At 35.0% G+C, this 14,134-nt stretch overlaps 1 protein-coding gene across 1 annotated transcript; it reads left to right on the top strand.

Moving 5' to 3' along the window:
• The first annotated feature begins 4,076 nt into the window (after positions 1-4,076).
• On the top strand, positions 4,077-6,441 carry LOC149246509 (uncharacterized). The gene is made up of 2 exons (XM_089441730.1): positions 4,077-4,891; positions 5,412-6,441. Exons 1-2 carry the CDS (start codon positions 4,077-4,079, stop codon positions 6,439-6,441), a joined length of 1,845 nt encoding a protein of 614 aa, XP_089297856.1.
• Positions 6,442-14,134: the final 7,693 nt, after the last annotated feature.

Here is a 14,134-nt window from a genome sequence, read left to right as displayed (position 1 = left end):
TCAGAAAAATATAAACTCCTGCTATCCTGTTACATATTCTATTTATGCTTCGTTTTCCAATGGAGTTGCCGCTCTAGTTGCCTTCGCCCTGCAATATTATTGCCAAGGGGCGTGTTTAGTCTGGACTTCTATAATGGATTCACTTTTATTCTGCTGCAAACAAATCCCAAATTACGTTCAGTCTGATCAAAGAAGATTAGAGCGATTGTTGGTCTACAATTCATGAAGCAAAAACCGCCCAAAGCCTGGTCGCCATGATTCCGACCATCAAATTGGATATTAGGTGTTAGTTTGCTCTGGGCAATGCAGAAAAGGGAAATGATTCAGGTGGATTTTGTGTACTACCATATAGCTACTAACCGTTGGGCGCTCCACCTCTTCCTAATATTTTCTATAATACTTTATATGCTTTTTAAGTGACCTCTAATATTTTCTATAATACTTTGTATCTATGTTTTATTGTTCAGATTTGTTTGAAAAATTATATAAATTATATTGAGAACAAAGGGTGGATGAGTTTGGAATCTAAATTTAAGTTCATTATCACTTTTTAAGAAGTGATAAGAATAATGTAAATATAAAAGGAAAGAAAAGTGAAAAGATTAAAAAATAAAATGTAAATGAAAAATTAAAAACACTAAAATTATGAAATGAGAAAAAAGGTTGGAATGTTTTGATATTTTCATTTAAAGAAAAGTGAAAAGATTAACAAATAAAATGTAAATGAAAAATTAAAAACACTAAAATTATGAAATGAGAAAAAAGGTTGGAATGTTTTGATATTTTCATTTTTATTTGTTTCTTATTTTTTACGGTTTATTTTCAAAGGATTCCAGCTTTTGCTATTCGAGAGAGGAGAATGTCAAAGAGGGGATGAGCCTAAATGTAACCAAAAAAAAATTATGAAATAAAGATTAAATAAGTATTAAAATGTTGGTATTTTTTATTGTTAGATTTTCAAAATAATGAGTTTTTTTTTAAATGTTATTTTTTTGTTGTTTAGATTTAGAAGTAACTAGTTTTTGTGTAATAAATCTTTTTATTTATTAATATTTTTTGGTATATGAGTTTAAAAGGAAATTATTTAATGACTTTATGACCATTTTGATGATGTGAAGTTTCATTTAATGAAAATACTTTGAGTTTTGCTTCATGTTTTTTTTTGCCATTCATAAATACTAACAACTATGGAATGTACGCTATCTTTCTATCTCTATGATTCAAGATTTATGGCTCCCAAGATATGGTTGTTCCACTAGTGTAGATAGTTTTGAATTCTAATTTAACTTTTTTGATTAAGTGTTGGAGAAGAAAAGAATATTATTATTGTTTGTTGTCCTACTAGTGTACATACTTTTCAATTCTATTTTTACTTCTTTTATTGAGTGTTGGAGAAGAAAAAAATATGATTATTGTTTTCCATGGATAGAGTGGTCATATTCTTTCTTTGTAAAGCTTCAATTACTTTATGTAGACTTATTAAGAGACCATACATTGTGAAGCAATTAGTAGAAACAAAGCCACAAGCTATAAGGGCCACTTATAAGCATCTCGAGGCTATATGCACCTCCTCCATAGTTGAACACATTTCATTTAGCCAATGTGATTATCTCTTTTGGTAGCATGTAGGGTTGAGAGTTGAAGTTATTTAATTAATCAAAGGAAGGCTTACTCCCTTGCAGTCAAATATTTTGGTATTTAGTGATTTGTCTATTCCTTTAGGTATCTACATATTCATTGCAAGATGTCTTGTATTAGAACATTTGCATAGTTATAGTAATGCTAGAGTCAATTGTCATAAAGGAAGCATGATAGACCATTAAATTGATTATGGGGTTTAAAGAAGATCAAGTGTTCTTAATTGTCAATCTAAATTAGGATAGAGCCATATGTACATCTAGGCCAAGATGAATACAGTTTATTCTGGATGGTTTAATTAACAAATACTCATGGCTACTTGGTCAATAGATTTTGGTTTCATTCAAGTCATTATAGTAATTGAGAAGAACACACACATGTAGAGATGGGAATTTATTATACTAAATCTAGAGAGGAAGTTCAATTTTGTATTCTCCTAATTTCATATGAAAGACACTCGCAGGTTTTTAATGGTGATCTAAACATTGTATAGAAAGGAATTGTCCTCATTCATTCTATGTGAAAGCAAGTATATAGACTATGCATTGTTATATTAACACAACAAAGGTTTATTTATTGTTGGCAATAGAAGTAGAGTCACTTGTACTTGCGGTTTGTTACTATAGAAAGGTGGTACTAAGTAGTAACCGATCCCTAAGCCTAACCTTAAATAGAGCCCTCATTCCCACACACTGATTAAAGAAGCATAGTCTCAACCTTAACCATCTTCATAAATTTAGTTTAGGTGGATATCAATGTGTAATAAGTTGAATTGAAGACATAGCTTGATCTAGGTGGATATTGGTGGACACCCGCCTATTCCACCTAGACCCCCCGAGTCAGTTTCATTTGTTTCCTTTTTCATTTCAGAATTTACTATTTTTAGCAATTTTTCGGGTCGTGAACTTTCGGAGCAGTTTTGACGCAGCAAATGGAGATAATATGACCAAGTTACAACCTCGGGAAGTTGGCTTCCCAACTTACCCCAACGGGGCCCACAAACTCTTGGTGTTACATCTGTTGGTGTTAGGGTTTTCTCATGTTTTCCAATAATAAATAAGCCCTTGAGCCTCATTGTAACACAGTTCAGAGGCATGTAGCCACTGTTAGATGATCCAGAAATAAAATATTAACATAGGTTATAAAGTTAAAATAAAATAATTATTAATTTAATATTTTAAATTAATTATTATTAATCTAGAATATTTGATTATTAAATGTAGACATTTAGAATTAGAATATTTTTTTAAAAGATACAACTCTACAAATGTGTCATATCTTAGGCTCTAATTTAGGAGAATTGTTAGTAAGTTGTTTCAATAGCTTTTATTGTAAATGGACACTTGTTATTTTATAAGTGATCCATAATTAGAGTTTGAGGAGTGAAATAAAATATTTCAAAGGTTAAGGGGGAGGATGGCTAGGGTTTGGAGACGAGGGTTTCAGGCGGAACTGTGTTCAGGTCACGGGTAGGCAGTTTGCAAACAGTTTCCGTAACAGTTGAAGGCGCAAGAAAGCATCTCCCGGGTGACTGGTAGCTGGAGGTCGACGTTTTGTTTGGTGTAAGTGTTTTTGTTCGGTGAAAAACCATTACAGTAGCTGCAGACTTTCCGTTTTATTCCGTTTACAAGAGATTAGGGTAAAGGCGCCTGTCACTTTGACCGTTTTGCTGTCGTTTTTCTCGGAACGGCTACCCTAACCATGGTTAATCCCAACGAATTGGTGGATCTGGACCCGGAATTGGAAGACATTCTCTCAATGTGGGGGAAGGAACCCACAGTTCAAAATGTGGAACAGTATTTTGGAGCTTTTGAGCTGTCGAGGTTGGAATCCTTTTCACAGGAGGTTAAACCATCTTTTCTGCATCAAAGTAAGGATCCCGACAGAGAAGCCTCTAGATTTCGAAACCAGGCTTCCTACAAGCAGGTGGTAAGGGAGAATGCGACGGATGGGTTGATAGTAGGTGCTCCTTCTTCTGATCCAAAGGGCAAAGCAGAAACAAGCCGAATTTTTCCATCAAAGGGTTTTGAAGATTTCTCAAATTTGGGGCTCTCTTTAGGCCTCGGCTCTACAAGGGTTTCTGGTGGTTTTCCTCCGCTCTCTAGGGTTTCTCTGCAAAAATAATCCCCTTTACCAAAAGAAAGCTCTGCAGGAGGTTTCGTGGGCCAATCCGACAGCTTAGCAGGAGAGAGGGGAGGTCTCGAGGGTGCGGCGGCTGGTCATCTTTTTACAGGGACCCCTGACCCCGTTTTCTCTACTCATGTTTAGTCACAGCCGGAGATAGATTTCCCTGAGGAGTCGCACGGGAGGAACCTGAATGGACCGACGACCGCGGGGAAACTAGGGCCTCTGCGGAAGAGTTAAGGAATAAAGGGGCAAAAAGAAAATCCCAAAGGCCAATTGGATCTCAGGAGATTGAAGGGAACTTAGTCCTAGGTATGGAGGTCACTATAGAAGAAACCCTAGTCGTTGCAGAATGTACCCTAGTCGGAAGGGCAAGAGGAAAGAAATTTTCGTCGGAATTTCTTCAAGCATGGGGCGAAAATTGTTTCGTCTCTGATAGACCCTTTCAGTTCGAGGCACAATGTTTAGTGAAAGGGTGGTTCAAGTTCAGTTTCGAGGACAAGGAGTCGGCAGAGTGGGTGCTTGAACGAAACTGGAATATAGGGAACATTCCGGTTTTGCTGAAAAAATGGAGCCCCATTTTTGATGCTATCAAAGAGAGGACTGATGAGTTCCCGGTATGGGTGAGAGCCCCGGGTCTCCCCTCGTTTCTATGGACAGAGGCTGTGTTCAAAGCCATTGGGAACAGACTGGGATCCTTCCTGGAAGCAGATATGTCTTTTCTGGAGACGAAGAACAGAGCGATGTCCCGCATCCTGGTAAGCCTAAATCCGAGCAGAGTTCTGGCCCAAAAAATCAATTTACAATACAAAGATTATGTGTTCGAACAGCTTTTGGATTATGAGCACTTGCCGTTTAGGTGCCACCGCTGTCATGAATACGGGCACCTTGCAAAGGATTGTCCGCTGTTCAGAAGAAGGAGACGTTTCCGGAGGACCTCTGTTTTCAGAGAACCAGTTTTCAATCATCCTCAAGCGCCTCAGGAGAAAGAAGACGTGGCGAAGCAGGCATCAGAAGAAATGGAGATTGAGGAGACTCCAAAAGAGCCAGTATCTGAAGACCCCCATGTCCAAGAGGCTGCACAGACCACTGAATTGAAACCGGCGGAAGCAGTGGAGGAGAACGCAAGGTCACGCCCGCAGAACAAAATCCTCTCAGTGATCCTGAAATGGTTATGTGCTCAGGTCCCCCTCTTTCTTCTCCTAAAAATCCTGAGCATGTTTCAGTTTCTATGCATGTTTCGCCTTCAAATTTTCCCTCTCATATCACTGGCATAAACGAGAACATGGAACCTGCAAAGACCTCTCCTGATGTAGACACTATTTCGGCTGCCATGCCATCCCTTGATTTGAATTGTGAAGATATGTGGCCCCCTCTTGCTCCCCTAGTTCCTCACACCCCGTGCCCCTACAACCTTAGATCTATGGGAGGGAAGTCTGGGCAGTTGAATGTAATTGGAGGCTTAGGACAGTCGTCCTCTCAGAGTTATGCCAAAAATAAGAGAGGTAGAAAATCGGACCTATCTAAGGCAAAACTTAAAGCCAAGCTGGACGTAGCAGATGGAAAACAATACTCAATCCCCGGGGTTCTTAGAGCAGTGCAGTCCCCTGTTTCTGTTAACAAATGATTTTGTCATCCTGGAACTGTAGAGGTTTGGCCAGTAAACCTAAAAAACTGGCCTTGAAAGATTGGATCCTTAATTCAAAAGTGGACATTCTCTTTCTGCAAGAAACATTGGGGAAGGCTACTGAGGTAGAAACAATGTTAAAGGCTCTCTTGCCAGGATGGACCTTTTCTGCAATAGATTCATCAGGCCACTCGGGGGGTCTAGCAATTGGGTTTAAAGAAGGTCGAATTAAGGTCATTAATCAATGGGGGATGAAGCAAGTTATGGGCATGGAGGTTATTTCTCCTGACTTCACCCACCCCTTTTCAATTGTAAACATATATGGCCCTTGTCAAGGAAGGGAGATCTTCTGGGATGATTTGTTGTCAAAACCTTTGATGAAGTCTTCCTTGTCGATTGTGGGGGGTGATCTAAACTTTTCTATAGGCAGAGCAGAAGCATGGGGTCCATCAGCTAGGGAAGACCCTCTGTCGGATTTTTTCCTCAATCTTCTCTTGGAAAACAACCTCATGGACCCTGCCCCGGTCAAACTCAAGCCTACTTGGAGGAACAGAAGAGTAGGGGAGGATCGGATCGCCAAAAGATTAGATCGCTTTCTGCTATCTGAGGACCTAATCTCTAAAGCTCCTATTTTCAGACAGTGGGTTGAGGAAATAGGCAACTCAGATCATTTCCCTATCTTTCTAGATCTCTCTTTCCCTCCCCCAAAGCCTCCTTCCCCCTTTAAATTCAACTCCTCATGGCTTCAAGATCCATCTTTCAATAATCTCTTTAAGGAAACGTGGATCCATCCTGACAGAAATGCAAGAGAGGACAAAAGCTTCCTGTTCATGGAGAATCTCAAAAGATTGAAGAAAGCGACAATATCATGGGCAAAGGACAGGAAACTGAAACAGAATGAAGAACTGTCTGGAATCAGGGAGGAGTTGAAGCTTCTGGAGGGCACTGAGGAAGATGTATATATTTTCGCAGGCTTCAAAGGACAGAATCCTTCATCTGGAGAAGCTTCAAAACAAAATCCTCTTGGACAAGGAAGAAGAATGGAAGCTTAAGAGTAGGGCAATATGGCTAAAATCAGGGGATGAAAATACTAGTTTTTTTCATAACTTTGCAAAAGGAAGAAAATATGTAAATACTATTTGGAGCCTTAAAGATGAAGAAGGAAGGGAGGTCAGTTCTTTTTCAGATCTCTCTGGTTTAGGATAGAGACACTTCCAGAAAATTTTCTCAGATCCGGGAGAGGCCACCATAGCAGAAGTCATAAGAACAGCACAATGCTTCCCAAGATTCGTTGAGGAGGAAGAAGCAGAAGAGCTATCAATCCCTGTTTCCAAGGAGGAGGTTGAAGCTGCTATGAAACATATGGCCAAAGACAAAAGTCCAGGTCCAGATGGCTGGACTATTGAACTTTTTCTCACCTTCTTCGACCAAATAGGCTCTGAAATTACTAATGTAGTAGAAGAATCAAGACATAAAGGAGAAGTCTATAGGCCTTTCAATTCAACTTTTATTGCTCTCATACCTAAGAAGGATGATCCGGAGAGCTTTGAAGATTTCAGACCAATCTCCTTGTGTAATTGTATTTACAAGATCATTGCTAAGGTAATAGCTATCAGAGTTGTTCCTATCCTATCAAGAAACATCTCAATGGAACAATTTGGTTTTTTGGATGGAAGACAAATTCACGAAGCCATTGGAGTAGCACAGGAGGTAATTCACAGTGTCAGACAAAAGAAGAAGAAGGGAGCGGTACTCAAAATAGACCTTTCCAAAGCTTATGACCGAATAAACTGGCTCTATCTCCGGCTGTTGCTTACTCATTTGGGCTTCAACTATTCTTTTATTAGCTGGATAATGGGATGTATCACAAATGTCAGCTTTGCAGTTCTGATCAATGGAGCAGCCTCCCCTTTTTTCAATAGCCAAAGAGGCCTCAGGCAAGGCTGTCCTTTATCCCCTCTCCTGTTTCTACAAGTGGCAGAAGGGCTAAGCAGACTGATTCACAAAGCAAGAAGAGAGGAGAAGGTAAAAGGTATTGAGGTAGCAATTAATCTTTTTATCACCCATCTGCTTTTTGTCGATGATATATTGATTTTCACCAATGGATCTTATAATGAACTTAAGGAGTTAAAATGCATTTTCGATCTATTTCTGAAAGCTACTGGAATGCAGATAAACTCTAGGAAATCTCAAGTTTGTGTGGCAGACTTTGACAGAAGAGAAAGATCCAGGATGGCTAATCTTTTCCCCTACCAACATCAGCCTCTGGACTCCCCTTTCAAATATCTGGGGTTTTGGCTAAAGCTGACAGCTTATAAAAAAGAGGACTGGAACTGGCTCATAGCAAAGCTAGAAGCCAGAATTTCACATTGGAGTTTCAAGTGGCTCTCCAGAGCTAGCAGATTGACCCTCATAAAATCTGTTTTGTTAGCCATTCCAGTATACTGGGCAGCTTTAACCTGGGTCCCCAAAGGAGTGATGGAGAAAATCAGAAGAATGTGTTGCAGATTTCTATGGGCAGGTGCCATAGAATCCTCTGTCTTACCCTGGGTGGCATGGGATAAGGTGGCTTATATATAAATTTTCTTATATATAAATGAATGTTATAAATAATCATGAGGAACTTATTAGAATTGGAATAATCTCAAATCCCTAGGAAATTGATGGGTGGGGAGCCAAGTGACATGAATATAATTTTATAAATTTATTAAAAGTCAATGCAACCTAACAAACTTTTTAATACATTAAAGGCATTGATAAGCATTAAGACTAAGCATATGTTGAGCATATTCCCTTGAGAATCAATCTAGGCCCTCAATTAAAATAAAATAAAAAATCAACAAATTCAATTAAAATAAAATAAAAAATCAACAAATCCTCATCCATCTTAAGTTGAAATAAGAAGCCTTCCACAATTATTAATTTTATATTTTCTTTTATTTTTTAATTTATTTTAACGAAGTCAAAATGTTTACGAGACATTATAACATCTCTACATATTGGAGAGAGTCTTGTAAGTAATTACTTGTAACATTATATTTTTTTAATTGACCCCACATGTAAATGTTTACAAACATTTACACCTCTACAACATCTCTCCTATAACTTTTTGCTTTTAGATTTAATTCAAACAATGTTATAAAATAAAATTAAAATAGAACATCCCTAAAATATTTTGATTTTGACATGAGTTATGGTTATTGGACAAGTGTTATTGATAAACCATATTATTAGCCCATGATATTATAACAAAGTCTATTTACAAGTTAAGAATATCGATAATAAAATAAGATTGAATATCCATGGTTAAGAATCTTGCTATATTGTATGTTTATTGTAAGTACCAAGTTTTAATATATAAAAAAATATTATAAAATTAAATTAATATAAAATATTTGTAATTATTTTTAAATGAGTTGTGGTTTTTGGGCATGTGGTATTGATAAGCCATGGTATTGTAAGAAATATTATTTAAAAGTTAATAATATTCATGGTAAAATAGAGCAAATATTCATGATTAATAATCTTATTATATTGTAAATTTTAATTTTTATGTGTTTTTAAATATGGTTATAAAATCATTAATATAATTTATATGATAAAATGAATCGTAATTTATAATCACTAATTATATATTATATATTTTAATGTCATTAATATATTATAATTTTCTTTCATTTAAAAATTGACATTTAAAAAAATAAATTGAATTCAAAAGATATTTACACCTAATATTTAACATCTCACATTTAAAGACAACATCAACCCAATAAAATTAATTTAAAAAAAAAAGAAATTGAAACTTATCCTAATAAAACAAAATAAATATATATTTTAAGATATTTATCCTCAAAACTTCAACCCTAACCTAAACCATGGGAAAAAGATTCTAGCCTTATGCCATATAATGATCTAGGGAGAAAGATCCGTTGAAATTTGTGGGCGCAGACTGCTTTGACTCACTGATCATTTGTTCGGCGGGGCAGCGATAAATATTTGAGTTGCTGACGCACGCGCTGAACAACTACGCATAAAGTGTCTCTGCTCTATTAATTATATCATTATCGTATCAATATCAATATCATAGACATGCGATAACTACTATTTACGGCACGGCATAGCGTCTAAGAAAATTAACTATTTCTAGAATATTCTAGAATTTGTAATCTAGATAGAATCAAATATTTTTATATTCATTTTAGTAGCAGTTTAATCAGCATGTAAATTTGTTTTAAAAAATTTATGGAAATTTTACAGAATTTTGATAAATTTTTATAGGGAATTTTGTAAATCTAGGTCACAGCGGTCAAACTTCAAGATTTTGAGTGCCTTGAAAGTTTTTGATGGCGCTGAATCCATTTCCACCATAAAAACATGATTCAAACATTGCTATTGCGAGATTTTTTGACCAGGCAATTCTTCAACCTGGTATACAACCCATTCATTTTATGTGGATTGCAGATTTCCTAATGTTCCAGAAATTTGAGAGATATAATTGAAATCAACTGTTTGACTTCATTCATGTTTGTTATGTGGTTTGCAAATTATAAAATGAAATATTTCAAAAATTTGAATAATGTAAATGAAGTCAACTGCTTACTTGTTTCAATTTGAATAATATTTTAAAATCTCCAATCTAATTACCTACCTACAACCATCATTTTTATCTGAATTATAGAATATTCCAAAAATCAACAAAATCAAATATAACTAATATGTACTAAATTTAGGCCTGGAAAACAACTTCAAAAAAATTGTGAGCCTAGGCATGGAGAGAGCAGGTAAAAGGGATCTAAAATGGATTTACTCCTTGCAAGCTTCTATGTGTAAAATTTTAGATTTGAATCAGTTATTTCAACCGGAGAAATGTTGCCAGCAAACGTTGTTGAGAGAGAAGCTGCTTTTAACTTGGACTTTGTTGCCCATTGTTAAATGTGGAACTGTTAATGTTCTGACGCTGTTCTCGAAACTGTGGAACTTAGTTATGGAACCATGCAATTAAGAAACCTTGATGCTATTGATTGCAATGGCTAAGAATCTTACGGTGAGCGATCAAGAGGAGCATTTATGTGATATTCAAATTGAAATAGTTGGATGGCTGGTCATCTTTGAATAGAAAAGAATATTGCAGCAATGAAAGTGTTGGGGAATCACTGCACTTTTATGGAATTCATAATTTTTATTGAGGCGATTGGATTGGATTTTAGTTATTAGGTTTGAAAGTTTATTAATATTTAAGGGTTTTGGTGTAATGATAGATTTTTTTATGATATTAGATTTTGCAGATTTTGGACTTAGATTTGATCCTCAGTTATATCTGAAAAATAATTAAAAAATCAATGCACCTTTATGCAATCTATATTTCCACTCTAAAAATCTTAATTACGTGAATGAAAAGTCCTACCAATTCTAGTGTAACCACAACTCCTGCTATCCTTAAGGAATTTAGACTTCTGTGATCCATAACATTGTTTAGATAATCTTCGGCAAAATCACATAACCAATCTTTTGTCGACGCGTTTCGAACCAACCAACCAGTGGTTCATCACGACAAGTTGAAGAACCAATCCGACTATCCTATTACATATTCTATTTATGCTTCGTTTTCCAATGGAGTTACCCCTCTAGTTGCCTTCGCCCTGCACTATTATTGCCAAGGGGCGTGTTTAGTCTGGACTTCTATAATGGATTCACTTTTATTCTGCTGCAAACAAATCCCAAATGACGTTCAGTCTGATCAAAGAAGATTAGAGCGATTGTTGGTCTACAATTCATGAAGCAAAAACCGCCCAAAGCCTGGTCGCCATGATTCCGACCATCAAATTGGATATTAGGTGTTAGTTTGCTCTGGGCAATGCAGAAAAGGGAAATGATTCAGGTGGATTTTGTGTACTACCATATAACTACTAACGGTTGGGCGCTCCCCTCTTCCTAATATTTTCTCTATACTTTATATGCTTTGTAAGTGACTTCTAATATTTTCTATAATACTTCATATGTTTTATTGTTCAGATTTGTTTGAAAAATTATATAAATTATATTGAGAACAGAGGGTGGATGAATTTTGGAATCTAAATTTAAGTTCATTATCACGATTAAGATGATGGCAAAGATTAACTGATTTAAATATATAAATCTCAGAAATAAAACAGTAAATTTTAACTTTATATGTTTTCTAAATGACTTTTTAGAAGTGATAAGAATAATGTAAATATAAAAAGAAAGAGAAGTGAAAAGATTAAAAATAAAATGTAAATGAAAAATTAAAAACACTAAAATTATGAAATGAGAAAAAAGGTTGGAATGTGTTGATATTTTCATTTTTATTTGTCAAAGAAGGGATGAGCCCAAATGTAAAAAAAGATTATGAAATAGAGATTAAATAAGTATTAGAATGTTGGTATTTTTTATGGTTAGATTTTCAAAATAATGAGTTTTTTTTTATATAAATTTTTCTATTTATTGTTATTTTTTTTGTTGTTTAGATTTGGAAGGTAACTAGTTTTTGTGTAATAAATCTTTTTATTTATTAATATTTTTTGGTATATGAGTTTAAAAGGAAATTATTTAATGACTTTATGATCATTTTGATGATGTGAAGTTTCATGAAAATACTTTGAGTTTTGCTTCATGTTTTTTTTGCCATTCATAAATACTAACAGCTATGGAATGTACGCTATCTTTCTATCTCTATGATTCAAGATTTATGGCTCCCAAGATATGGTTGTTCCACTAGTGTAGATAGTTTTGAATTCTAATTTTACTTGTTTGATTAAGTGTTGGAGAAGAAAAGAATATTATTATTGTTTGTTGTCCTACTAGTGTACATACTTTTCAATTCTGTTTTCACTTCTTTTATTGAGTGTTGGAGAAGAAAAAAATATGATTATTGTTTTCCATGGATAGAGTGGTCATATTCTTTCTTTGTAAAGCTTCAATTACTTTATTATGTAGACTTATTAAGAGACCATACATTGTGAAGCAATTAGTAGAAACAAAGCCACAAGCTATAAGGGCCACTTATAAGCATGTCGAGGCTATATGCACCTCCTCCATAGTTGAACACATTTCATTTAGCCAATGTGATTATCTCTTTTGGTAGCATGTAGGGTTGAGAATTGAAGTTATTTAATTAATCAAAGGAAGGCTTACTCCCTTGTAGTCAAATATTTTGGTATTTAGTGATTTGTCTATTCCTTTAGGTATCTACATATTCATTGCAAGATGTCTTGTATTAGAATATTTGCATAGTTATAGTAATGCTAGAGTCAATTTCCATAAAGGAAGCATGATAGACTATTAGATTGATTATGGGGTTTAAAGAAGATCGACTGTTCTTAATTGTCAATCTAAATTAGGATAGAGCCATATGTACATCTAGGCCAAGATGAATACATTTTATTCTAGATGGTTTAATTAACAAATACTCATGGCTATTTGGTCAATGGATTTTGGTTTCATTCAAGTCATTATAGTAATTGAGAAGAACACACACATGTAGAGATGGGAATTTCTTATACTAAATCTAGAGAGGAAGTTCAATTTTGTATTCTCCTAATTTCATATGAAAGACGCTCGTAGGTTTTTAATGGTGATCTAAACATTGTATAGAAAGGAATTGTCCTCATTCGTTCTATGTGAAAGCAAATATATAGACTATGCATTGTTATATTAACACAACAAAGGTTTATTTATTGTTGGCAATAGAAGTAGGGTCACTTGTACTTGCGGTTTGTTACTATAGAAAGGTGGTACTAAGTAGTAACTGATCCCTAAGCCTAACCTTAGATAGAGCCCTCATTCCCACACACTGATTAAAGAAGCATAGTCTCAACCTTAACCATCTTCATAAATTTAGTTTAGGTGGATATCAATGTGTAATAAGTGGAATTGAAGACATAGCTTGATCCAAGTGGATATTGGTGGACACCCGCCTATTCCACCTAGACCCCCCGAGTCAGTTTCATTTGTTTCCTTTTTCATTTCAGCATTTACTATTTTTAGCAATTTTTCGGGTCATGAACTTTTGGAGCAATTTTGACGCGGCAAATGGAGATAATATGACCAAGTTACAACCTCGGGAAGTTGGCTTCCCAACTTACCCCAACGGGGCCCACAAACACTTGGTGTTACATCTGTTGGTGTTAGGGTGTTCTCATGTTTTCCAATAATAAATAAGCCCTTGAGCCTCATTGTAACACAGTTCAGAGGCATGTAGTCACTGTTAGATGATCCAAAAATAAAATATTATCATAGGTTATAAAGTTAAAATAAAATAATTATTAATTTAATATTTTAAATTAATTATTATTAATGTAGAATATTTGATTATTAAATGTAGACATTTAGAATTAGAATATTTTTTTAAAAGATACAACTCTACAAATGTGTCGTATCTTAGGCTCTAATTTAGGAGAATTGTTAGTAAGTTGTTTCAATAGCTTTTATTGTAAATGGACACTTGTTATTTTATAAGTGATCCATAATTAGAGGTAGTTAGGAAATTGAGCTTATAAATAGCTGATTGCAAGAGTGATTTGTTGTTCGCGTGTAAACTCTTGCAAAATTCCAGATGTTATTTACTTTCTTATTAATAAATTTACGTGTGTGAGGACACTTATGCCATTATTGTGATATCATAGCTCCATTAATGTTGCATTTGATGTGAGGGGGAGATTTTGGCTCTTTAGGCGCATGGAAATCTCCATTAATTTGGTCAATTAATATTTGGTATGCAATCTGTTG

The sequence above is a fragment of the Pinus tabuliformis genome, chromosome 7, assembly GCF_031772625.1.
Source record: "Pinus tabuliformis cultivar Carrire ecotype Pingquan chromosome 7, CPIR1, whole genome shotgun sequence".
NCBI lineage: Eukaryota > Viridiplantae > Streptophyta > Pinopsida > Pinales > Pinaceae > Pinus > Pinus tabuliformis.
This window is presented reverse-complemented; position numbering and strand designations above follow the sequence as displayed.

Bases quoted from the DNA above. Each gene is read 5' to 3' on its own strand.
- LOC149246509 (XM_089441730.1), top strand. From the start codon at position 4,077: ATGGAGGTCACTATAGAAGAAACCCTAGTCGTTGCAGAATGTACCCTA. The intron at 4,892-5,411 runs GTCACGCCCGCA...CTGGAACTGTAG, and splicing joins GCAGTGGAGGAGAACGCAAG to AGGTTTGGCCAGTAAACCTA.